The sequence below is a fragment of the Saccopteryx leptura genome, chromosome 1 (assembly GCF_036850995.1).
Source record: "Saccopteryx leptura isolate mSacLep1 chromosome 1, mSacLep1_pri_phased_curated, whole genome shotgun sequence".
Lineage (NCBI taxonomy): Eukaryota > Metazoa > Chordata > Mammalia > Chiroptera > Emballonuridae > Saccopteryx > Saccopteryx leptura.
In genome coordinates, this window is record NC_089503.1 from 270,857,050 (window position 1) to 270,883,956 (window position 26,907).

The 26,907-nt window shown below is 39.1% G+C and overlaps 1 protein-coding gene and 1 long non-coding RNA gene across 3 annotated transcripts in view; one reads left to right on the forward strand and one right to left on the reverse strand.

The window, feature by feature from the left end:
* The first annotated feature begins 3,761 nt into the window (after positions 1–3,761).
* LOC136383500 (uncharacterized) overlaps positions 3,762–26,907 on the forward strand; it is a 97,131-nt gene continuing 73,985 nt past the window's right edge. The window contains exon 1 of the long non-coding RNA XR_010747418.1: positions 3,762–3,848. This is a non-coding gene — a long non-coding RNA (uncharacterized lncRNA). The remainder of the gene's footprint in view (positions 3,849–26,907) is intronic.
* Positions 14,635–26,907, reverse strand: part of INTS13 (integrator complex subunit 13) — a 32,919-nt gene continuing 20,646 nt past the window's right edge. For both annotated transcript variants that reach the window (XM_066353347.1, XM_066353339.1), the window contains 9 exons: positions 26,287–26,376; positions 26,034–26,123; positions 24,455–24,633; positions 22,788–22,958; positions 22,415–22,569; positions 21,145–21,375; positions 20,761–20,900; positions 15,730–15,865; positions 14,635–14,980 (listed from right to left, as the gene is read on the reverse strand). In XM_066353347.1, coding sequence (XP_066209444.1) covers positions 14,941–14,980; positions 15,730–15,865; positions 20,761–20,900; positions 21,145–21,375; positions 22,415–22,569; positions 22,788–22,958; positions 24,455–24,633; positions 26,034–26,123; positions 26,287–26,376 — 1,232 coding nt within the window. In that variant the 3' untranslated portion in view covers positions 14,635–14,940. The remainder of the gene's footprint in view (positions 14,981–15,729; positions 15,866–20,760; positions 20,901–21,144; positions 21,376–22,414; positions 22,570–22,787; positions 22,959–24,454; positions 24,634–26,033; positions 26,124–26,286; positions 26,377–26,907) is intronic.

A 26,907-nucleotide genomic window follows, 5' to 3' on the forward strand; every position in this document is an offset into this window, starting at 1 on the left:
ACTATGAGTCCATTCAGAAGCAAGATAAATAGGCGACTATGGAATCTTCCAGTGTTGGCCAAAGATCCTTAGGCATGTCATTCCTTTACAAGGTCACTCTGTACAATTCCACTGGCCTATAGAATATAAGGTTTCTACATTACTGCCAGAGCTAATTCAAGTTTTTCAATAGAAGGCTTCTTCTAAGTCTCTTGCTCAAATTTTAGGATATTAAACTGAAGGTTGGAGATTACTTCAAAAATCTCAAAGAAGATGACCCAGGTAGTTATGGGCTATCATGGTTACAACAAGGGAGTCAACTGAAATGACAAGAAAACTAAGTAAGCCATTCTTTTGTTTTGTTACCTACCTTAGTGACTCATTGGCTCCATAAAGATGAGGCATCATTAATCCCTATCTTATTTACTGCCTTAAGACAGATCACCCCTATTCCCGACCCTGACTTTATTCCAAATATATTGTACTAAGGTGCAGGAAGATTACAAGGCCATGCATACAGTAGTGTCACAGACTACATTAAAGGAAATGTCCTTGACAATCAACCTTGAATATTCTTTTTATTTCCCTGAGGTCATTCCTTCTACATTATTAACAACTACTTCATTCACAGATTTTGATGTTTTTCAGGAAACTTCTACAGTATCAATCTTATTAGAATAACTGTGCTCTACAGAATAGGAAATAAAGAGGTATATCCTAATTTACAGAACAAAAATACAATAGCATTCTGTTGTATCTGACATGGTCTCAGGATCAATTAATCAAGCTTGGTATACACAAGCCCTCCTTGACTTATCCAAGTACTCTCTTTTCTTGGGTCCTCAGTCTCCTAGGAATGCAGGATATAGCCACACGTTCAGAAGGACTACCTTCAATGACATTTCTCAGCAAATGGAGTAGTTCTGTTCCAGTCTACTGCAAAATATCTGAACAGCCATCTAACAGTCTCTTGATACCTTCAGCATCAGCAAGGGAAGCAGTCAGCCTCCCATTTTCCCCTTGAGTTCAGCCCACTGTCCCTGTCAAGCCAGCTAAAGCAAAAGCATCTTTATGAGGATAATCATATGTGTGAGACTATTATTAAAGTTTCTCAACAGATTCATTCATCCCCCATTCTTACAGAAACAGTTTTGCATGAACATAAATACAAAATTTGTATGGGATATTGCATCCAACTCAACTCTTTTGCCTGGGCAACTGCTTGTTTTACCAGTAACCTCTTAGAGCAGTGGTAGTCAACCTGGTTCCTACCGCCCACTAGTGGGCGTTCCAGCTTTCATGGTGGGTGGTAGCAGAGCAACCAAAATATAAATAAGAAGATAGATTTAACTATAGTAAGTTGTTTTATAAAGATTTATTCTGCCAAACTTAGCGAAAATCCAACATAAAGTACTTGGTAAGTAATAATTATTATTATATGCTTTAACTTGCTGTAACTCTGCTTTATAAAGTTACTTCCCTACTTTATAAATCACCATTACTGTGGAACCGGTGGGCGGTTAGAAAATTTTACTACTAAAAGAGATACAAAAGAGGGCAGTAGGTATAAAAAGGTTGACTACCCTTGTCTTAGAGGAAGGTTCATCCTTTCAATTTATTATGAAAATTCAATCTTATTCTGAGGAGGCCTCATCACTTACTCAATAACATGATCTATCTCTTTCTGAGCTGCCCAAATTTGGAAATGCATTTGGATTACCTGAAAGTATGGGCTCAAAGACTACGATGCATTTTCTTAGTGACTGGTACCCAGGCACAGAACATTAGAGCTACCATTCTCCCAACCTCCAAAACATCAACTTCCATTCCATTATGAGGTGGATCTCACCAGCCTGATGATCTCATTAGCCTTCACTTTTCCTTAGCCAAGGGAGAAGCAATGCTATCAGAAATCCAAGTGCATCAAAAATTGTATGAGAAACACAGCAAATTGATGTAGAAATTAGGTAAAATAAACAATTGTTAAATTAAATTGTCAAAAGATAAGCAATAAATCATTCCCTCTTTATGTAAATTGTATTAACACACTATCAATTAATTCTAATCACTTATTTCCCCTTGGCAGCACGGATGGTCAATTGTAAATTTATGTCACTCAGGTCACCACTATTGTAAACAATTCATGTAATGGCTCCTCCACTAGGAAAGTAATTGCATAATTAGAAACAGCATACACAAATGTGAAAATACTGTAAGTTGCCTGTTTAAGATACTCATTACAATCCTTAGCATAACGACACAAGTAATTTAACAATAAATAATAAATTCTACAATAGGTTAAAATTCTACTATGCATTAGTGAAGAATTATTGAATCTTTACCTTTCCACTGTATTTTTATCTTAGACTATAAATAAACTCATCATACTAATTTTAAGACTACCAAAAAATAGCACTGTACCTTGCCTCAACTCTGTTCTCTTATCAAGCTACCATAACTGGCAAGGACACTTGTGTTACACACTTCTGAGACAGCTGATTACATTTGAATCCTCTACTCTAACTTAATTCATAAGTTTTTGGAAGTTAATTAATTACCAGCATCTCAACTGGCATATCCTTTGGTTGGCCTTATCTCAGTCTTCTGAATCTCTCTGCAAAGCCTGTGACATTTCTTTATTCCTTTCTACCTCTCTAACCTTGAATTGTCCTTCTCTTCTACCCCTTTTAATAGGATCTCCATGACTGTCCTTGAACTCGGTAAATACACAAGCATAATCTAATACTTGTTTTTAAATAGGCTAACATTTTATCTGTGCTTTTAATATTTTAATCTAAATAGTTTATTATCACATTCCTTACTAAGAAAGAAATTATAGGGGCATTTAAATTCAATATTATATTTTCTCCTTTGACACTTCATTTTTAATTCATTTAAAGCAAATATTAAATTAATTTAAAAAGTTACAAATGGGTATACTTCTAGTCAGACACTAAATTAAGTTGGCATCTTTCACTAGGAGGAACTTGTTTCAAAAGACACAACCTTCTAAATTTACATTTTATCTATATTGAATATTAAGACAGACTATAAAGATCATATATTAACTGAACCATATGAAATTGCCAATATTCCACTGACTTTTGCAAATAAAAACGGCAATTTTACGTTTCAATCAAGCATGTTCATTTTAATCATGGAACTAGAGATCTCAATGAAACCAAACTTGAAAAGTATAAATTCAGTTCCTGGGTTTTCCTAAATTAAGTCTAATATTTCAAATATTTACAATAATATGGAAATTTCTAGATTTAGTCACATTAGTAGTACTTCCATAACCAAATTAGCATCTTTACACTTTTGTTCTCCCCATGTGTGTAATTGTACTGGTGACTTACATTAAAATGTTCCAGAAATAATAAACCAATAACTCAGTGTCTCATAAAACAATGTTGGACAAAGTACTGTAGACCGTTTTGCCCTCAATTAAGAGCACATAAACGTACTGTAAAGTCAGGAATACAAGCACAGTATTCAATAATTCAAACACTTGGTAATCTTCCTCTAAACCAGGGGTAGTCAACCTTTTTATACCTCTCGCCCACTTTTGTATCTCTGTTAGTAGCAAAATTTTCTAACCGCCCACCAGTTCCACAGTAATGGTGATTTATAAAGTGGGGAAGTAACTTTACTTTATAAAATTTATAAAGCAGAGTTACAGCAAGTTAAAGCATATAATAATAATTACTTACCAAGTACTTTATGTTGAATTTTTGCTAAGTTTGGCAGCATAAATCTTTATAAAACAACTTACTATAGTTAAATCTATCTTTTTATTTATACTTTGGTTGCTCTACTACCACCCACCATGAAAACTGGAATGTCCACTAGTGGGCGGTAGGGACCAGGTTGACTACTACTGTTCTAACCTAAGCTGGGTCTTGTTCAGGTTGATTCTTAATATTTACATGAAGCATCAATATCAATCAATCCATATATTGATAAGTCTATACATAAGCTGTAATGATGTTTATACACACCTACCATACAGTTATTTTGTACAATATTCAAATGAATGAACTTTCTGGATGAAAATCTCAGTGTTTATGACTGAAATTTTGTCGTATACTATGATTACTAAAATAAATATTTTAATAGAATATTTTTGCTCCACATTCATTGAAATACGTATAATTGACATATAACATTGGGTAAGTTTAAAATGTACACTCGGCCGTGGCCGGTTGGCTCAGCAGTAGAGCGTCGGCCTGGCGTGCGGGGGACCCGGGTTTGATTCCCGGCCAGGGCACATAGGAGAAGCGCCCATTTGCTTCTCCACCCCCCCCCTCCTTCCTCTCTGTCTCTCTCTTCCCCTCCCTCAGCCAAGGCTCCATTGGAGCAAAGATGGCCCGGGTGCTGGGGATGGCTCCTTGGCCTCTGCCCCAGGCGCTAGAGTGGCTCTGGTCTCGGCAGAGCGACGCCCTGGAGGGGCAGAGCATCGCCCCCTGGTGGGCAGAGCTTCGCCCCTGGTGGGCGTGCCAGGTGGATCCTGGTCGGGCGCATGCGGGAGTCTGTCTGACTGTCTCTCCCCGTTTCCAGCTTCAGAAAAATACAAAAAATAATAATAATAAAAATTAAAAAATAAAGTAAAATGTACACTTGATGAACTTATATATTGCAAACTGATTCCAGGATAGGGTTAACTATCACCTCCATCACTTCACATAATTACCATTTCTTTTTTGTGGGGAGGATATTTAAAATCTACTCTTAGTGATTTTCAAATTTATAATACAGTATAAACTATAATCATAGTACTGTGAATCAGAGTCCCAGAACTTATTCGTCCTGTAATGAAGTTTGTATCCTTTGACCAACACCCCCTCTTTTTCCCCACCCCCACTCCCTGTAATTGCTACCCAGCTTCCTAGTTCAGCTTTTCTAACCATGAGGCTTCCATAAAATATCTTATAGCTAGCTATAGTAGTCTATTTTATGCTGATAACATAACTTCAACCACATACAAAAACTCTATGCTTTTATTCCCTTTATGGTTTTTTTTTGGGGGGTTTTTTTTTTTGTATTTTTCTGAAGCTGTTAACGGGGAGAGGCAGTCAGACAGACTCCCGCATGCGCCCGACCGGGATCCACCCAGCACGCCCACCAGGGGGCGATGCTCTGCCCCTCCGGGGAGTCACTCTGGGGCGACCAGAGCCACTCTAGCGCCTGGGGCAGAGGCCAAGGAGCCATCCCCAGCGCCCGGGCCATCCTTGCTCCAATGGAGCCTTGGCTGCGGGAGGGGAAGAGAGAAACAGAGAGGAAGGAGGGGGTGGAGAAGCAAATGGGCGCCTCTCCTATGTGCCCTGGCCGGGAATCGAACCCGGGCCCCCTGCACGCCAGGCCGACGCTCTACTGCTGAGCCAACCGGCCAGGGCCCCTTTATGGTTTTGATGTCACAAACTACCTTTATATTGTGTATTGACAAATTATTATAGCTATAGTTTTTAATACTCTGGTCCTTTATCTTATACTAATGGGGTTGACATGGCACTTTATTATACTATTAGACTATTCTGAATTTTACTAGATATGTACCTTTACCATGGGTTTTATATTGTCATGTTTTCATGTTACTAATTATCATCCTTTCAACTGGTCTACTGGTGGTACATTCCCTCTGCTTTCGTTTATCTCTGGGAAATTTATTTCTCCTCCATTTCTGAGAGACAGCTTTGCCATGCAGAGTATTCCTGTTTGGCAGTTTTATTTTAGCACTTTTAATATATCTTATTCTCTTCTGGCCTGTAAGATTTTTGTTGAGAAATCTGCTAAATCTGTTAAGAGCTTTATAGCCACTAGCTTATAAGTTACAAGCTTTTGTTTCTTTTGCTGTTTTTAAGATTCTCTGTTTGCCTATGATTTTTGTCAGTTTTATTATCATCATGTATCTTTTGTTGTTGTTGTATTTTTCTGAAGCTGGAAACAGGGAGGCAGTCACACAGACTCCCGCATGCGCCCGACCGGGATCCACCCGGCACTCCCACCAGGGGGCGATGCTCTGCCCATCCGGGGCGTCGCTCTGTTGCGACCAGAGCCATTCTAGCGCCTGAGGCAGAGGCCACAGAGCCATCCTCAGTGCCCGGGACAACTTTGCTCCAATGGAGCCTTGGCTGCGGGAAGGGAAGAGAGAGACAGAGAGGAGGGGGGGGTGGAGAAGCAGATGAGAGCTTCTCCTGTGTGCCCTGGCCGGGAATCGAACCCAGGACTCCTGCACGCCAGGCCGACGCTCTATCACTGAGCCAATCGGCTAGGGCCTCATCATGTATCTTGGTGAGGATCTCTTTAATTTTGTTTAGTGACCTATGAACTTCATGAACTTGGATATTCAAATCTCAGGAGTCAATATTTGAGAAGTTCTCAGCCATTAGTTCTTTAAATGAAATTTCTGTCTCTTTCTCCCTCTCTTCTTCTAGAATTCTAATAATTTGCAAATTGGTAATCTTGGTGGTATCCCATAGAACATGTAAGTTTACGTCCCTCTCATTCTTTTTTCTTTGTTCCCTTCTAACTGAATAATTTCAAAGCCCCTGTCTTCCATATCATATCCTTTCTTCCGATTGACCTGTTGTTGATGCTCTTTGGTGTGTTGCATTTCATTCACTGTATTCCTTATCTCCAGAATTTCCATGTTTGTTTGTTTTTTTGTATGATTTCTATCTGGGTTAAACTTCTCATTTTGTTCATGTATTGTGTTCCTAATTTTGTTGAACCGTTTTTCTGTGTTTTCTTCTAGATCATGGAGTTTCCTTAAAACAACTATTTTGAATTCTTTGTTGGGTAAATGTAGATCTCCATGTCTTTGGGTCCAGTTATTGAAAGATTATTGTGGTTCTTTTTTTTTTTTTTTTTAACAGAGACAGAGTCAGAGAGAGGAACAGACAGACAGGAACAGAGAGATGAGAAGCATCAATCATTAGTTTTTCGTTGCGACACCTTAGTTTTCATTGATTGCTTTCTCATATGTGCCTTGACCGCGGGCCTTCAGCAGACCGAGTAACCCCTTGCTTGAGCCAGCGACCTTGGGTCCAAGCTGGTGAGCTTTCTGCTCAAACCAGATGAGCCCGCTCTCAAGCTGGAGACCTCAGGGTCTCAAACCTGGGTCTCCGCATCCCAGTCCAACGCTCTATCCACTGCTTCACTGCCTGGTCAGGCAACTATTGTGGTTCTTTAGTGGAGTCATGTTACCTTAATATTTCATGTTCCTTGAAGTTTTGCCTTGCTGTCTTTGCATTTGAAGGAGCACCGCCTCCTCCAGTCTTTACTAGCTGTCTTTGGGGAGAGGGCTAACTTCCATCAGTCCTGCGAGAGATTCTGAAGTTATTTCAGAACTCTTACCTCTTGTAGCAAAACTTTAAGTTGGTATGCCTTCTCATGCCCAGGCAGAGTGATGAAAGCCTCTTTTGTTTTTCAAAAGGTGGCACCAGAGCGAGTTTGTGGTCTTCTCCTGACCTACACATTCAAGCCAGCTTTCTGTATGTGCTATCTATCTGTGAAAGCTCAGTCTTAACTGCTGCCATCGGAAGTATGTGCTTCCAGCTGGCCACAGGTGGGAGTGTGTGAGTGAGGAACCCAAAGTACTACTGCTTGCCCATGAGCCAGTCGGGAGGACCCACGGGTAAGGTGTTCCCAGCAGCTAGGTTTCTTGATAGACTCTGCAATGCAGTCAGGAGGCTCACGTCCCTTTAAAACTCTGCAGAAGATCCAATGCTCTCCCAGCCTCTCCGCCCCCACCATCACATAGCTCACAATTCAGTTCTCTGGTAGGACAAGAAATGAGACCCCTTGGCAGTGTCCTGTACAGCCGGGGGAGGCAGGTGCTCACTCACATACTTGCTCTCTCCCCTGTGGGAGGAATCACTAGCTGAGGAGCTCTCTCAAGCCCTACGCTGTGCCACCTCAGAGGAAGAGTAACGCAAGTAAAATCAAGCTGTTTCTCTTACCCACTTCAATGAGTCCAGAACCATATTTTTTGCTCCAACAATGTGCTGGAACTTCTCTAGAAACCTGGACTTCAACGAAGGCTCTCTTGTCCCTGGGTGGATGTTAAGATAGTGTCTTCCAGAGGCTCCTGGACCATGGCTGAGAGGAGCTGGATCCAGTTCACAAGCTCCTTCAGGCAGGGTCTAGAGCTGGGACTGAGACCTGCCAGAACTGTCTACTCCCTGACAAATAGGTGGGCAAACTCCTCCCAGGTCCCCTGGCATGACAGTGGATACTACAGCTTCCTCAAAGGCAGTTTTGTCTGTGAATGGATGCCAAAGTTTTGGAGATTTTTTGGGGGGGGAGGGGGGCAAAAACAAGAATGTCTTTTGCTATAATAATGCTGATGTTGGAATCATTTAATATAATTTAAAGTATACCCATTCTCTCTACTAGGGTAATTTTCACTCTCGTAGTTACTAAGTCTGGACTTAAGCTTAAATTCCAGTTTTGGATAGGTGACAAATTTTTTCAATTTAAATTTTGTCCACTATCTTGACTATAGTAAATCCTCAATATGGATCCAATTTTAAAAGAATCAACAACTAACAGGCATTCCTCTATTTTTGTCTTAAAATGGTCACTTCTACCAAAAGGCTGGAATACATACTTCAAGATAAGGTCAAGCACTGTGGGGAGGTAGAGAAGCAGGGGTGTGGGGAGGTTGTGGCAGTGAGAGATGCTTCAAGGACATCTAGTTAAGCAGATAGTGTGAGTCAGCCAAACAATCTTGACAGCAAACAACATGAAATAATACAGTCACAGTCATTCAAAATGCAGCCATACAAATATTCTCCCAATTGGTTGAGCATAGTAACAGCAATTCATACAGATGGAGTAACAGCAATTCATACAGTATCTACAGATGGAGACTAACATGTATATAAGACTGTATCAACAAGTAGCATAGCCTTGGCACATCAGAAAGGAAGAAACATAAATTGAGAATAGAAAAGAGCCCAGTGTTTGAAGATGGGTTATGATAGAAACATTTTTGTATCAAGAAATAAATCAGGCCTGACCAGGCGGTGGCGCAGTGGATAGAGCCTTGGACTGGAATGCCGAGGACCCAGGTTCGAGAACACGAGGTCGCCAGCTTGAGCGCGGGCTCATCTGGCTTCAGCAAAATAAAAAATAAAAATGCTCACCAGCTTAGACCCAAGGTCACTGGCTCAAGCAAGGGGTTACTCGGTCTGCTGAAGGCCTGCGGTCAAGGCACATATGAGAAAAGCAATCAATGAACAACTAAGGTGTCGCAACAAAAAACTGATGATTGATGCTTCTCATCTCTCTCCATTCCTGTCTGTCTGTCCCTATCTATCCCTCTCTCTGACTCTCTCTCTGTCCCTGTAAAGAAAAAGATAAATAAATAATAAATCAGGGGAGTATCCTTCTATTTTCTGGGTAAGATACAGTGAATTCATGAGGTGCTTAATAAAGCCAATTAGGTTTTCAAAAATAATAAATAAATAAGTAAAAATAAATGAGGGACCCCAACTGGGCACACATTTTAAAAATGGGTATTAAGAATAAGACACAAAAAGTTGAAGGAATTAAGAAGGACAAACTGCCAGTTATAAAAATAGCCACAGAAATGCAAAATACAGTTTAGGGAATATAATAATTAATATTATAGTAACTAGCCTGACCAGGTGGTGGCGCAGTAGATAGAGCGCCGGACTGGGATGCAGAGGACCCAGGTTTGAGACCTCGAGGTCACCAGCTTGAGCGCGGGCTCATCTGGTTTGAGCAAAAGCTCACCAGCTTGGACCCAAGGTCACTGGTTCAAGCAAGGGGTTACTCAGTCTGCTGAAGGCCCGCGGTCAAGGCACATATGAGAAAGCAATCAATGAACAACTAAGGTGTTGCAACGAAACACTAATGCTTGATGCTTCTCATCTCTCCTTTTCTGTCTGTCTGTCCCTATCTATCCCTCTCTCTGACTCTCTCTCTGTAAAAACAAAAACAAAAAATACTATAATAACTACTTATAGTGTCAGATGGGTACCAGACTTAGTAATCATTTCATAAGTTATATATATGTCTAGTCATTATGTTACATACCTGAAACTATTATATGCCAACTGTAACTGAGAAATAAAAAGAAAAGACATAAATATCAATCCAAAAAGAAGGAAATACGAAGAAGTATTTCAGTATTGGGTTACAACAAATCAAATCTTACAAGTCTAAGATGCTAATTAGGCCTGGTCATGCTTGTACATGATTTATGTAGGTGTATACATAAACATAGTGGTAAGGAATAAAAATGGCTCTAGCTTAAGAAGACAGATCCAAAGGCTGAGAAGTCAGGAGTTAAATAAAAAAGAGCAATGTTGTTTTCCTGGACGGAAAGGGGGCCTGCTGAACCACTTTTTATACACCATCTGTTGAGGAGATCCAACATGGCAGTGGAGTAGAGAGAAAGTACACTCACTTCCCTCCTAGGACTAAAGTGGAATTCCAACTAAAATACAGAACTGACCTGAATAACCAACTGAAGACTAGATTGTCAAAAATCTCATGACCAAGGATTTACAGAAGCCACATCAAGACCAACAGGCAGGATGGAGACATGAAAAGGGCTGGCCTGGTTCCCATGGACAGCGGCTGAGATTCTGGAGGGATATCTCTGTTGCAAAGGTTCCCCCTGAGGAGCACCAGAGCTGGGAAGAGGTGTCCACATAACATCTGGCTGTGAAAAGCAGTGGTGATTCTGCCTACCAGGGTGATATGGGAGTCTAGCAGATACAGGCACCTTCTTAAAGAGTCAATACACAAAATGTCATTCACAGCACTCACTATGGGCTCCAGCGGAGGCAAGGGAAAGTGGACTCGAGTCCTGTAAGGAGAGACTGTGGTTTGTGGTTTGGAGAGAAAGCTGCAGGGAAAGCCACCAGGATCCTGGTGCTGAGTCATTCTCCTATATTGTGGACACCATCTTTTTGGGGTGGAATACTCGGCTCCATTCGGCATCAGCCTGGTGGAATGCAACAGCTCCACTCTTTGGACTATCTATTGCCCCACCCTCTACAACTCACACCCTGTTGAGGTCAGCTGACTGAGCTGACTCATGAGCTGTCAGTGACCAAGTCATGTGGCTTTAGGATGGTGGCCATGCCCCCCACTTTCTGGTGCACCTGAGGTGCAATGAACCTCCCCCGCATGGGAGAGCCACTAGGCCCACCACACAGGCTCCCAGCGGCCGCACCCTCTGACTCTTGGCAGACTGACCTTGCTGAGCTCAGCTTCCTGGCAGAATCTGGGACAGAATGAGTTGTGTGGCTATAGATCAGGGGTACCAACAATACATCCAACACAAGGTTAAAATCCAAAATTTATTAACTTATACAACTCAACACCAAAAAACCAAAGAATTCAATTTAAAAATGGGCAAATTACGTTACAGACACTTCTCCAAAGAGGACCTGCAGATGGCCAATAGACATATGAAAAGATGCTCAACATCACTAATCTTCAGAGAAATGCAAATCAAAGCCACAGTGAAATATCACCTCACACCTGTCAGAATGGCTATCATCAATAAAACAAGGCCCTGGCCAGTTGGCTCAGTGGTAGAGCATTGGCCTGGCGTGCAGGAGTCCCGGGTTCGATTCCCGGCCAGGGCACACAGGAGAAGCGCCCATCTGCTTCTCCACCCCTCCCCCTCTCCTTCCTCTCTGTCTCTCTCTTCCCTTCCTGCAGCCAAGGCTCCATTGGAGCAAAGTTTGCCCGGGTGCTGAGAATGGCTCTGTGGCCTCTGCCTCAGGCGCTAGAATGGCTCTGGTTGCAACAGAGCAACGCCCCAGATGGGCAGAGTATCACCCCCTGGTGGGCATGCTGGGTGGATCCTGGTCGGGCGCATGCAGGAGTCTGACTGCCTCCCTGTTTCCAACTTCAGAAAAATACAAAAAAAAATTTTTTTAAATAAAAATAAATAAATAAAACAACAAACAAGTGTTGGCGAGGATGTGGAGAAAAGGAAGCTCTCACACACTGTTGGTGGGAATGCAGACTGGTGCAGCCACAATGGAAAACAAAATAGTTACCACAAAAACAAAAGTAAAATGAAATTTTGTTATGATCCAGCAATTCCACTTCTGGGTATATAGTCAAAGAGACCTGAAACACTAATTCTAAAGAATATATGAATCCCCATGTCATTGTAGAGTTATTTATAACAGGTAAGATTTGGAAGCAAAGTGCCCATCAGTAGATGAATGGAAGAAAAAGCTGTGATAGTTACACAATGGAATACTACTTAGCCATTAAAGAGAAAGACCAGCCCTGGCCGGTTGGCTCAGTGGTAGAGTATCGGCCTGGCGTGCAGGAGTCCTGGGTTTGATTCCTGGCCAGGGCACACAGGAGAAGCGCCCATCTGCTTCTCCACCCCTTCCCCTCTCCTTCCTCTCTGTCTCTCTCTTCCCCTCCTGCAGCCAGGGGTCCATTGGAGCAAAGTTGGCCCGGGTGCTGGGGGTGGCTCTATGGCCTCTGCCTCAGGCGCTAGAATGGCTCTGGTTGCAACAGAGCAGCGACCCAGATGGGCAGAGCATCGCCCCCTGGTGGGCATGCCGGGTGGATCCCAGTCGGGCGCATGCGGGAGTCTGTCTGACTGCCTCCCCGTTTCCAACTTCAGAAAAAAAAAAAAAAAAAAAAAAAAGAAAGACCACTTATCTGCTACAGCATGGATAAACCTGGAGAGTATTAAGCTAAGTGAAACAGCCAGTCAGAGAAAAACAAGAGCTTATGATTTCACATATATGTGAAATCTAATGAACAAAATAAACCAAGAAACAAAATGCCTGACCTGTGGTGGCACAGTGGGTAAAGCACTGACCTGGAATGCTGAGGTTGCCAGTTCAAAACCCTGGGCTTGCCTGGTCAAGGCACATACGAGAAGCAATTCCTATGAGTTGATGCTTCCCACTCCTTTCCCTTCTTCCCATTATCCCCCCCCCCCCAAAACCAATAAATAAAATAAACCAACAAACAAAACAGAAACTGACTCAGATACAGAGAACAGACTTAAGGCTGTCAGAGGGCAGAGGGGTTGGGAGGTTGGATGAAAATGCTGAAGGAACTAAGGAAAACAAAACCAAAAACAAAACAAATGAACATAGACAAGAGTGTGGTGATTATCAGAGGGAAAGGGGAGTAGGGGAAGGCAGAAGTGGGTAAACGGGGGATAAATGGTGAAGGACAGAGACTTAACTTTGGGTGGTGAACACACAATACAACATATAGATGATGCACTAGAGAATTGTACACTTGAGCCTTATACACAGGTGGTAGCACAGTGAATAGTGTTGGCCTGGGACACAGAGGACCCAGGTTCGAAACCCCGAGGTCACTGGCTTGAGCGTGGGATCATAGATATGATCCCATGTTTGCTGGCTTGAAGCCCAAGGTCGCTGGCTTGAGCAAGGGGTCACTGGCTTGGCTGCAGCCCTGACCCCCAGTCAGGGTACATATGAGAAAGCAATCAATGAACAACTAAAGTGCCGAAACAAAGAATTGATGCTTCTTATATCTCTCCATTCCTGCCTATCTGTCCCTATCTGTCCCTCTCTCTCTAAAATTAAAAAAAAAATTGTACACTTGAAATCTATACTTTTATTAACCAGTGTCCCATAATTTAAATAAAATTTTTAAAAGTAAATAAACTCCAGTTGTTTTTTTACATAGAAAATACTTAATCTCTGTATTTAAAGAAAGAGGTTTTTACTTCTTCCATTAAATAAAAAAAGAAGAATACAAGGCCCCAGCCAGGTAGCTCAGTTGATTAGAGCTTCATTCCCATACACTAAGGTTGTGGGTTTGATCCCCAGTCAGGGCACATAAAAGAATCAACCAATAAATGCATAAATAAGTGGAAAAGCAAGTCAATGTTTCTCTCTAAAAGCAATTTTTTAAAAATGACAAGCCTAGAATTAGCAGTCAACATTTAAATAACATGTTTCTTACAATGTGCTATGAGCCTCCAGATGAAGAAGTTCAAGAAGACAAGTCACCGAACCTACCCATTTAACCATGACTTTTCTGAGATGAGGAGACCACTATTCTATTCAAGGACAAAAATAAATAATCTAGTCACTTTCCTTTCTTCTGAGTCTGCAAAGTAACCTCTTTTATTCTTCTATTTCAATATGAAAAGTTAATGAACATTACATTTTTGGCAGAAAAAAAGAAAGTTAACATTATCCAATATGGGTAAATAAAATCTACACCAACTACGTAAAAATTCTACTTCTAAATGAGCAACACATAAACAAAATAACTTAAACAAAACATGGTTTGTTGGAAAAGCACTACATATGCTGCAGACTAACCACCAAGATTTTATGTTAAGCCTGACCTGTGGTGGCGCAGTGGATAGTGTCAACCTGGAAACGCTGAGGTTGCCGGTTCAAAACCCTGGGCTTGCCTGGTCAAGGCACATATGGGAGATGATGCTTTCTGCTCCTCCCCCCTTCTCTTTCTCTTTCTCTTTCTCCCCTCTCTATAATGAATAAATAAAATCTTTATTAAAAAAAAAAGATTTTATGTTAAATATTGTAAATCTCCCCTAAATTCTGTAAGTTTTTAAAATTTCTAAAACTTGTCAGTCATTAAATATATTTTCTTAAAGGAATACTCCAAATACTTAAATTTCATATATTTTAATAGCTTTATTTGGCAAAGAGAAGCCTAAGAATTCTTTAGAAAACATTTCTAGAGGGAAAACCTTTTACCATAAAATAAATTTGTGTGATTTCGGAGAACAAATCTCAAATGTAGTTTTTTTGACATATGTGCCAATCTTACAATTAATACAAAAAAGATAGTTAGTTGAAATATTTTAAAAATGTAAAAACCAGTCCAGCCAACATAACTATACAATCTTGCTGTAAAAGTACTTATATCAAATTCCACCCAAAATATTTATGCAATATAGTAAATTTAGTTCTTCAAAGTCATCCTTTACTGCCGGCTTGCTTTTCCATTTTCTGTTGTTTCCATTCTGAAAAACAGGAGGAAAAAAAAAAAAAGTAGGTAAAATAAAACATTAGCCATCCATAGTTTTTCTCCTTTCATTAATTTCATATGAAATTAAACTAATATATTCATCAAGCAGAAGAATATCAGCACTTTAGAAAAGAACTAAAGGTACAGTTCCTCTGGTGCAGATGAATAAAAATTGAGGCTCAGAGAGATTCAGTGACTTTCCCAAGGTTTCTTTTTAAAGGCCACATTTCCCCCTATACTTCTGCAAGTAAAACTAAGAAAAAAACTCTGCCATTTAGTCAAAGATTTATTTCTGTTTCTACTAAAGAGGTTCCTTTGCCAATACATCATCAAAAGGTCTTCTAAAAAGGAGATTAAAATAATCAAACATGAGATTTATTCAATTAAAATATTCCTAATATTGTATTACATAATAATTGAAAAATATTTCCCCCCATTATTTTATAAGTTCAGTGTTACATACTAAGTTTTCTCTTTGACTTTTCCCTCTATGGTGTTTACTGAACGATGAAAACAAAATGACCTAAGAAGTAAATACTTTCAGGGTTACAATCAATATAATCATGCCTATTATAAGTACTAAGAATCAAAGAAGTTAATTATTTCCCTCTTTGTAGGTAACATGTATCAATTCATGATATTACTAATAAAAATAGCTGAACACCACAAACAAGCAGTGTTTAGCATATTTTCACTTACTTAAGGCAATTAACGAAACCAATTTCCACAATAAATAATACAAACCCATTTTCTTCTTTAAGATGTTGATATAACTCAGCTCTGTTATTAACAGAGTTCAAACGTCCAGCAAACTCCTGATGCTTTCTGGAATTGGCAGTATTGATTCTATTACTCCACAAGGATAATAAGGACACTGGCCCTGGTGTTATATTTGACAGAAGAGAAAAAGAAGAATTCACTATTTTGAAATTAAAAAAAATTACCTTTAATTCTATTGTTTTATACAATTAAAGCATTATTTCTCCCAAATTTCTCCCTTTGAGTAGTAAGAACGTTCATGTATGTCCTCGTGCCTCCTGACCATCCAGAGTACAATTGATTTAAAAAAATGTGTAAGGCGGCCTGACCTGTAGTGGTGCAATGGATAAAGCATCAACCTGGAACGCTGAGGTCACCAGTTCAAAACCCTGCACTTGCCTGGTCAAGGCACATATGGGAGTTGATGCTTTCTGCTCCTTCCCCCTTCTCTCTCTCACTTTCCTCTCTAAAATGAATAAATAAATAAAAATATTTAAAAAAAAAAAAAATGTGTAAGGCAACATTAAAAAAAGGCAAATGTATGTTCTTGTTTCCATAAATTGGTTATCAAACAAACATGATTTTAAGTTAATAAAACTAACTAGAACTAATTACATTTTTTGAAAAAAAAAAAAAACTCACTCCCAGGGTCAGCGAGCACAAAAAAAAATCACTATTTTTTTTTTTTACAGAGACAGAGAGAGAGTCAGAGAGAGGGATAGATAGGGACAGAGAGAGATGAGAATCATCAATCATCAGTTTTTCGTTGCGACACCTTAGTTGTTCATTGATTGCTTTCTCATATGTGCCTTGACCGCAGGCCTTCAGCAGACCGAGTAACCCCTTGCTCCAGCCAGCGACCTTGGGTCCAAACTGGTGAGCCTTTGCTTAAACCAGATGAGCCCACGCTCAAACTGGCGACCTTGGGGTCTCGAATCTGGGTCCTTCTGCATCCCAGTCCAACGCTCTATCCACTGCGCCACCGCCTGGTCAGGCAAAGGGTTAAAGATTTTATGTGTTAAGGTGTTCCTAAAGCCACCTAGTAGTTTGGTGGTTTGCTGGAAGTACTCAAATGACTAAAAATACAGTTGCAGTCACAGCTAAGAATCATTACAGTAACACAGTAAGGAGACATAGCCAAATCAGTAAGGCAAAGACAAGAGGAATCCATTTGCAGGCTTCCCATGCGCTCTCCCTCCGGCAGGGCTTACACAGAGTGCTGCCCTTGCCAGCAGCAGAAATGCAGCCCTGTGTGCACAATACCTCTGCTGGGAAAGCCCATTTGAGACTCAGAGTCGAGGGTCTTTATTCACTGCTGGTCACAATGGCATTCACTGCCAAAATACGAATACCAGAATTCCAGACTCCCAAAAGAAAAGCAGTTGTTCAGTTCAGATGAAAGGCAAAATACTTGATCATTGAGAGAATGTTTTAAAAGCCAAATTCCCAGATATCAGTCAGGGGCCAAACTTACAAGCAGGCTTTTCTAATGTTTAATACCCTTAAGCCTGCTATGTTAACTCTTTTCTGTATAATATGAAAAGACAAAAAGACTAGAATATCCCAAGCTACTTTGAAAAGTAAAAAAAAGTTAGAAGACTCACTACCCGATAATAAGAGTCTACTTGTAGTGATCATGATAGTCCTGTAGTGGCAAAGGACAGACACACAGACCAAACATAAAAGAAAACCCAGAAATAAATTCCCATATATAAAATCAGTTGAGTTCTGATAAAGGTGCAAAGCAGTTCAACGAAGAGGGGAGTCTTTCACAAAGGCTGCTGGAACAATTAAGATGTTAAGAAGAACATTGTCTCATATTTTGCAAATTATTTTAAAAAACTCAAAATGGATCATAGCTTAAGTGTAAAATCCAAAATTATGGAACTCCTAAAAAAATACTTTTTTTTTTTTTCTGTATTTTTCTGAAGCTGGAAACGGGGAAAGACAGACTCCTGCATGCGCCCGACCAGGATCCACCCGGCACGCCCACCAGGGGGCGATGCTCTGCCCCTCCGGGGGGTCGCTCTGCCGCTACCAGAGCCACTCTAGCGCCTGGGGCAAAGGCCAAGGAGCCATCCCCAGCGCCTGGGCCATCTTTGCTCCAATGGAGCCTCGGCTGCGGGAGGGGAAGAGAGAGACAGAGAGGAAGGAGGGGAGGGGTGGAGAAGCAAATGGGCGCTTCTCCTGTGTGCCCTGGCCGGGAATTGAACCCGGGTCCCCCGCACGCCAGGCCGATGCTCTACCGCTGAGCCAACCGGCCAGGGCTAAAAAAATACTTTAAAAATTTTTTTGTGACAGGTAAAGCACAGATTTCTTACATATAACAGAAAAAGCATAATCAGAAAGAAAAAAATTGGTATTTTAGAATTTATCAAAATTAGAAACTTGTGCTCTCTAAGTCACTGTTAGGAGGAGGACATGCCACAGACTGGGAGAAAATATTTGCAAATCACATACCCAAAAGAGGATTTGTATTCAGAATAAATTTTAAAACTTCTCAAAATTCAACAACAAAAAACAAACAGCTCAATTAAAAAATGATTAAATATCTGAATGAACCCTATCAAAGAAGACGTACAGATGGTAAATAAATAAATGAGAAGAGGCTCACCATCATAAGTCATGATAAATATATAAAATAAAACCACAATGAAATACTACTACATACCTATTAATAAAAAAAATGTAGGTAGAATTTAGAAAACAACAGAACATATAAAGGAGGAGATAAAATTAATTATAATACCACTGCTCTGACAACTATAAATATTGTCTTTTTTCAATGCTAATTTGTATCAGTAAGATTACATTTTGGTTTTTCTGTTACTACATCATACAAAGAAAACTGAATAGATTTTCTCCAAATCTGTAGTTCATGTTTGGAATAGTCCAACCTTACATGGAGAGTAAGTATATAGCAGGTGCAATATTTACTTTGGAGAGTCCTAGGGGGTTATTTTTCAAAGCAGATTAAACTGAGGTAGAATAAAAGGCCCATATAAGTTGCTAATAAGAAGAGACATGCAAATTAGGTTGTAAAATAGAATGCAAGAAAAAATAAGTTTCAAGTACCAACTTTGAATGGAAAGTTACAAGGGCAGACAGTGATTTACAATTAAGCTGCTTCTCATATCGGCTCCTGAACAGAGTATTTCCAGAATGAAAGGCACCAGGAATCTACTATTTAATTTCACTGTAAGTGAGAAGCTAGTGTATAGGTATATAAAAGCTTAAAAAACAAAACAAAACAAAATAGAGATCATGGTATATATAGTTTTATAGCCTGTTTAAAAAAACACACACATATATTCATTCATGTATTCATTCATTCATCAAATAATAACTAAACTTCTTTTATGGGCCAGGGACTGGATTGGGTGATAGTGATATGATAGCTATAACAGTAAATTTTTAAAAGCCCCTGTCTGTAAATGTTTCAAACTCCTAGTAGAGGGAAGATATTAAGAAGCAATGTCTGATGCAGTGGATAGTGCATTGGACTGGGATGCTGAGGACCCAGGTTCGAGACTCTGAGCTCACCAGCTTGAGTGCAGGCTCATCTGGTTTGAGCAAAAACTCACCAGCTTGGACCCAAGGTCGCTGGCTCTTGCAAGGGGTTACTCAGTCTGCTGAAGGCCCACAATCAAGGCACATACTAGAAAGCAATCAATGAACAACTAAGGTGTCGCAATGCGCAACGAAAAACTAATGATTGATGCTTCTCATCTCTCCATTCCTGTCTGTCCCTGTCTATCCCTCTCTCTGACTCTCTGTCTCTGTAAAAAAAAAAAAGAAGAAGAAGAAGCAATGTCAATGCAGTACAAAGTGCTATCCCACTAGTAACCCTGGGAGGCATAGAAAGCACAAAGTAACATCTGACTTAATTGGGAAAGGAAGTCAGGAAGTCTTTCCCAAAAAAGAACTTGCTTACACTGAAGTCTGAATGATGTGCAGGGTGGGGCGAAAGCAGGCTTACAATAATTAATAAATAATAATTTATAAGGATAAACTATTTTGCGAACTCACAACTGTAAACCCACTTTTGCTCAACGCTGTATGTTAGCAAGGGGAAAGAGTAGCATTGTAACAATAACTGTCCTTGGCCTATATAAATTACACCCTGTGAACACACCATCGTTTAGTCATTTTCTTACTAATATGTGTTTTGGCTGCTTGCAACTTCTTGCCACTGTAAGTTATATTGAGTTCTATTTTTCTAAGATATTGGAAGAATTTCTTAGAATTGTTTAGATTAAACCTAAATATCTCATCCTAATCAACAGTGGCATATTTTGGCATGGGAGAAGCAGAATAATTTTTTTAATTGAATTTACTGGGGTAACAACTGGTTAACAAAATTAATACTGGTTTCAAGTGTTCAATTCTACAACACATGCAAACTAGGGAATTCATCATTAAATAAATGATTAAAAAAATCTTGATCAATTTCTCTAAAGATGTGGATGGAGGGAGATTTGACATGGGGTAGAGAAGTAGAATAATTTATCAACACTTTTATTATCCAGGCATCCAAGCAAATGCCTGAGAGGCAAATATGATAAGATCACCTTTATCTCTGATTTCAAAGAAATCAGTGAACTGGAGAATATTAGCTTAAATCACTATATATACTATAGCAGATGCATATGACACACAAGCAAGCCTACCTTTTCCCTAAAATGAGCTGCCAATAATCATAACCTGACCAGCCCTGAGGTCTCATCGCCTCAGGAGAGGCATAATGGCAAGAAATCAGACCTTTTAGTACAAGTGCTTATTTTCCAAAGGCTTCATCAATGAAGCTATGACACTCTTGTTCTTTAATACTGACAGATATATTTACTGCTTATATTTTCCAAGGCTGTAAACAAAGAATCTTCTAAATAAAGAATCTTCTAAACAACAACAGGACAACAGTACCTCCTCCTGACATATTCAACAATATTAGTAACACTGTACAAAACAGAACTAAGTTGAACAACTTTTTACAAACCTAGTAACCACAGTTCCTACCTTTTGATTTTTCTACTGTTGGATTTTCATCCATCTCAACAAGGGGCTTTTTATTGGGAGGTTCGGGAGAATCAGGTGAATCTTTTATAATTTCAGCTTCAGCCAACTCTTCTTTCCCACGTTCTAAAATGCCTTTTAATCTTATAGAGGGACAAAAAATAACATTTAAAGTTAATAATAATAATAATAATAATAATAAAATCATACCTCTTTAAGTCTAAGATCTTTTAGATTTTAAGAATAAATGAATACACATTATATTTACTGAAAAATGAAATAAATACACATTAAATGAACTTCTATTAAATGAGATGTGAATGTTCTATATGCAGAATATGATATGCCAAAAGGTACCATTGTGCTATGTCAATACCAACAAGTCACCTCTCTGAATCTTGCCAAGGCTTTTCCTGTTCATAGTCTTTCACTGTTTTCTCTGACTTGTCCTCTTTGTCCTCTCTCTTTCTTCCTCGTTTCTTTCGTTCTTCTTCTTCTGGGGGTTTGCTCCTACAGGCCATCAGACATTCCAAGACTCTTTGATGTTTCTCTGAGTTATTGATATGGGCTCTAACAAGGGTTTCTAATTCATTCCACATTATACGGTATTGTTCATCTCTGAAGTAAAGATTTAAAATAACAAATCTTAGAAATACTCTTTAAGTAATATTAAAGTATCACTTGCTACTGGTAAAATAAAAGGAAATAATTAAACATGGACTTCTTTTCTCTTCAAACTTAATGGAGCAATTCTAAGTTATAAGGTATCCAATTCTGCTATTTTGTATCATTTCATCTCAATTATATGTGTGCACACACACACATATCCCAAACATATAATTTACATATGGAATAAGTTAGCTTAAAAAACAGTATGTATGGCCCTGGCCGGTTGGCTCAGTAGTAGAGCATCGGCCTGGTGTGCGGGAGTCCCGGGTTCGATTCCCAGCCAGGGCACACAGGAGAAGCGCCCATCTGCTTCTCCACCCCTCCCCCTCTCTTTCCTCTCTGTCTCTTTCTTCCCCTCCCACAGCCAAGGCTCCATTGGAGCAAAGTTGGCCTGGACACTGAGGATGGCTCCATGGCCTCTGCCTCAGGCGCTAGAATGGCTCTGGTCACAACAGAGCGACGCCCCAGATGGGCAAAGCATCGCCCCCTGGTGGGCGTGCCGGGTGGATCCTGGTCGGGCGCATGCGGGAGTCTATCTGACTGCCTCCCTGTTTCCAACTTCAGAAAAACACAAAAAAAACAACCCAAAAAACCACACAAAAAACAGTATGTATCGCCTGACCAGGCGGTGGCGCAGTGGATAGAGCGTCAGACTGGGATGCGGAGGACCCAGGTTCAAGACCCTGAGGTCACCAGCTTGAGCGCGAGCTCATCCAGTTTGAGCAAGGCTCACCAGCTTGAGCCCAAGGTTGCTGGCTCGAGCAAGGGGTTACCCGGTCTGCTGAAGGCCTACGGTCAAGGCACATATGAGAAAGCAAGCAAAGAACAACTAAGGTGTCGCAATGAAAAACTGATGATTGATGCTTCTCATCTCTCTCCCTTCCTGTCTGTCTCTGTCTATCCCTCTCTCTGACTGTCTCTGTAAAAAAAAACCCCACAAAAAACCCAGTATGTATCAAATAAATATTATATATAGAGAAAAAATTACCTTTTAGGGCCTTTTCCTCTTGTACCAACTGTGGAAATAGGTAGAGGATCATTTTTTCTTTCCATATCAACTAAGTTGTATATTGTTTTTTGACAGTTTAACACATCTTCTTCTGTCAAAGATTCTTTCACAATAACACTGGCTAATGGAACTACCTGATACATTAAAAAAAAAATAAAAATCTGTCTTGAAAAACAACTATCAAAACATCAAGGCAGAAGTTCAACTTATTTTAAACATCGCGATGCCTCATCAATTTTCTGTTGCTAATTATTTAACAGTAGCAAACTCATATAGTTCATTCTTTGCTTGAGAAATGGCTCTGAAAAGAATATATAACTAATCAAGAAGAAAAGCTGAAACTAACACTTACCGCTTGCATGTTAAAAATGGTGGTTTGTGAAATAATCATAGGCCAGTAACGGGTGTGTTTTTCTAACTGATCTTTTGCTCGTTCCAAAGGGATCTCAAGACTTCCATCAATTTTATATCTGGGGTCTAGAAAAGGAGTTAATCTGTTTTCCCTCATAAATTCACCAAAATCCTAATGATAACCAAATAAGATAAAATTAGAAACTATTTTCTAATGTTTCAGTATGGATTACATGTAACAAGTCTGTTTCCCTGATGTCTTCTGTCCTGTGATATGCAACAAAGCATTTTCTCTAACAGCGCCCCCTACACCACCTCGAATTTTTTTCATTTCTTTTGAACATGAAACCTACCAGCCTTTATTACAATGGAAATGCTGAGGCCTCATGTATAAATAAATTCATTGTTGTTTCTACTTTTTAAAAATGAAGAAACACTTATTTTTCTTAACTTCTGTAATTTAACTTTTTTATCATATACAGAAAAAAGAACTAGTGAATCATAATTATATTAGAATACCAATGTTTACTAAAAAGCTATGGACATGGCATCAAAATGTCAACAGTGGTTATCTTTGAATGACTGAATTCTAAGTAATTTAGTCTTTGTTTTTTTTGTAAGACATCTATATTTCTAAATTTTCTATAATGAATATTTGTTAGTTTTCATTTTATTTAAAAAATCTAAAAACAATAAAAAAAGGTCTATCAAAAATAATCACTTACAGTATATAACACTTTGGTTTACAAAATACACTTGTACACATCAATCTCATTTAATTTTTACAACCATCTCAAAAAGTATATAGCCATGAAGAGCAAATATAAATGATGGGAGGAAGAATAAAAAATTAAAATCAGAACAATAGAATTTCTACCAAAAATAAGATAGAATTTCCTTATATAAAACTTTAAATAGGCCCTGGTCGGTTGGCTCAGCGGTAGACCGTCAGCCTGGTGTGTGGAAGTCCCAGGTTCAACTCCCGGTCAGGGCACACAGGAGAAGTGCCCATCTGCTTCTCTACCCTTCCCCCTCTCTTTTCTCTCTGTCTTTCTCCCCCTCCCACAGCCAAGGCTCCATTGGAGCAAAGTTGGCCTGGGCGCTGAGGATGGCTCCATGGCCTCTGCCTCAGGTGTTAGAATGGCTCCGATTGCAGCGGAGCAATGCCCCAGAGAGGCCCAGCATTGCCCCCAGGTGGACATGCTGAGTGGATCCCAGTCTGGCGCATGCGGGAGTCTGTCTGTCTGCCTCCCCGCTTCTCACTTCAGGGAAAAAAAAAAAAAAGCTTTAAATAACACAAAAATTAAGTATTATTTCAAAGTAGCAGCAATCTAACTATTGAAATGTTTTTTGTTTGCCATTAAGTTACCAGAACTAAAGTTTCACCCAAAATATTAATTCAAATAAATTCTATACATTCTTATAATTCCAGTATGTCAATGCTAATCAGGTACTTCTAAGTACACAATGAATAAATAAAGAAGACTACATAGTGATAAATAGCTCTTCTGAGCAAGTATTAAAGGAAATTCACCTAATTAAAATAATCAACTTCCCGAAAACTTTTTGTCACAGATCTTATGTCACAGTATATATTAGGTACTCCATAACTACTTGATGAATGAGGACAGACTCAAATCATAAAATTTATAGACATCAGAGTCTTACTGTGATCCGGTAGTCCGTAACTCTTCCTCCACATCCTTCGCTAATTGAAGGTGGATCTTCTAGAATGGATCGAGAACTGCTAAGGACATGCAAAAATATCTCTCCTCCATGGCTACTAAGCATATGACTGATGACTTTGGAACCTGACTTTCGTGGTTGTTCCAACAAAACAGAACGACCTGTCAAAAGTAATGAAATTCAAATGGGCTCTTATTTTTTCCCTTAAGGTTTATGTTAGATTTTTCATTTTACATATTAACCCTCATATTTTACCAGCATTGCTAATTTAGTATATCTGAGTTTCAAGTCTGAAAAGTCTGAATAATAGCCGTAGCTTCTCTTGGTCACTCTGAGCTTACATAGTTACAGGATGGTTTCCCAAAGTAAATATAGTGGTCGCCAATATAATGTTCGGTTACACTCTTCCTTCAAATACAAGTTCATATAAAATTTTTCCCTTGGATAGCAAGAAGAAAGGTGAGACAACTGTTGAATAACCCTCAAGTTCTCATAGCTCTGAAACATTTGGGGGTGAAAGCAAAGTCTCAGTTCACTTCTACAATCACTACTTATCAGCACTATTATTGTTAACTACCTTCTATTTCATGTGACCAAATGTTTTTAATCTGGACTTTACATAGACTGATAATCAAATTGTGCTTAATATAGCTATGAAATTAATCCTATGACAAAAGCTGGCTAACTCATCTTATCAGTGGGTAACAAACTACTTGATCATAAAAATCATCAGAGAAGCCACTAGAATATAGATTTAGAAAATAAAATCCAATAATTTGGTTTAAAAAAAATTTTTTTTCAGCTTGACCAGATGGTGGCACAGTGGATCGAGCATCAGCTTGGGATGCTGAGGACCCAAGTTCAAAACCTCAAGGCTGCCGGCTTGAGCATGGGCTCACCAGCTCGAGCATGGGATCACAGACGTGACCCCGTGGCCATTGGCTTGAGCCCAAAGGTTGCTGGCTTGAAGCCCAAAGTCACTGGCTCAGTTGGAGCCCCGCAGTCAAGGCACATATGAGAAAGCAATCAGTGAACAACTATTTGATGCTTCTCATTTCTCTCCCTTCCTAACTGTCCCTGTCTGTATTCCCCCCCCACACACACACACAAATTCACACAACAAAACCACATTTTTAAGGCCACATGTGTAAGAATAATACTGTATATTAAAAATGTTATAATAAAGGCACAGTGTTCAAAGAGAAATAAATATATATATACTTTGTAAGTTAAAATTCAATAGGCCAAGATAAATGGTCTGTATTATTCTATCTTCCAAAAAAAACCAAAACACAAAAAACTGTAGACTCTAATGACGGAATTTTTAAATTAAAAACACTATAAATAAAACTTAATTAGATACCTAAAAGAAATAAAGTCACCTTATTTTATACACTAGCAAAGGTTATTTACAATTGTATAACTTTAGAACAGTTTGGGAAATAAAATGGTTAAACAATGTTGAAAAAGTGGCTTTTCCAGAGTTCACATTTTCACATATTCTCACCAATGATTTCACTTGTAATTATCTCAGACAAAACAATTAAATGATGAAAGTTACCATTTAGAAGAAAATTAGTAAGGCAGGAGGAAGGTCTACTATTTACATCTACAGGTGAAATTCGGTAAGCGCCAGTGCAATAGTGTAATTCTGAAATAAAAGAAAACAATGATTTGCAAGAAAATAAAAAATATTTCCAGAAAGGAGAAAAAACACTTGTTTCTTGAAACTGTAAAACAATGAAAAACAAAAATTCCAAAGGAAGCTAGTTAATGAGACTTTAGAATATTTAAGACCGTTTTAAAATACCTACCAATGTTATTTGTCCTTGGTGTGCACCACTTCAATGTTATTGTTTCTTTAAATGAACCCTCTCTACTGCTACCACCTAGGTGGGTATCACCTGCAAAAATAAGTCAGAGAAACAGTAATGTTACATTCAAGACCACAAACTTCCAGTCATTTGCCCAAAGTTTCTGAAAGAGTTTAAATTTTATAATGTATCTCTGGGAGGACATCTTTTTTATGAAGTCTCCTAGAAAAATACCAAATAGAGTTTGGATATTAGCCATGGTAAAAATAAATATTTAACTATTCTCTAAATTTCTCATCAATTAATGTAATCATCTCAGCCACTGCACTGAAAGTCAACAGCAAATTGTCTTTAATTTCAATAATCTACAAATGCTCCCCTCTGACACCGTTAAATAATAAAATAACATGGTTAAGTACTTAAGGAAATGCACAATTAGTTATACTGAATCCTAATGAATGTATAAGAAACATAAAATGAGGGACCTAGAAAGTAAGTATATAACCTAACAGTAAGCACTTTTTGCCTGAATGCAATCTACAGTAAACAGATATTAATAAAATAATGAATAAATGCTATTCATTGGTATAGTGAATAAATGTTAACTATAGAGTTAACAAA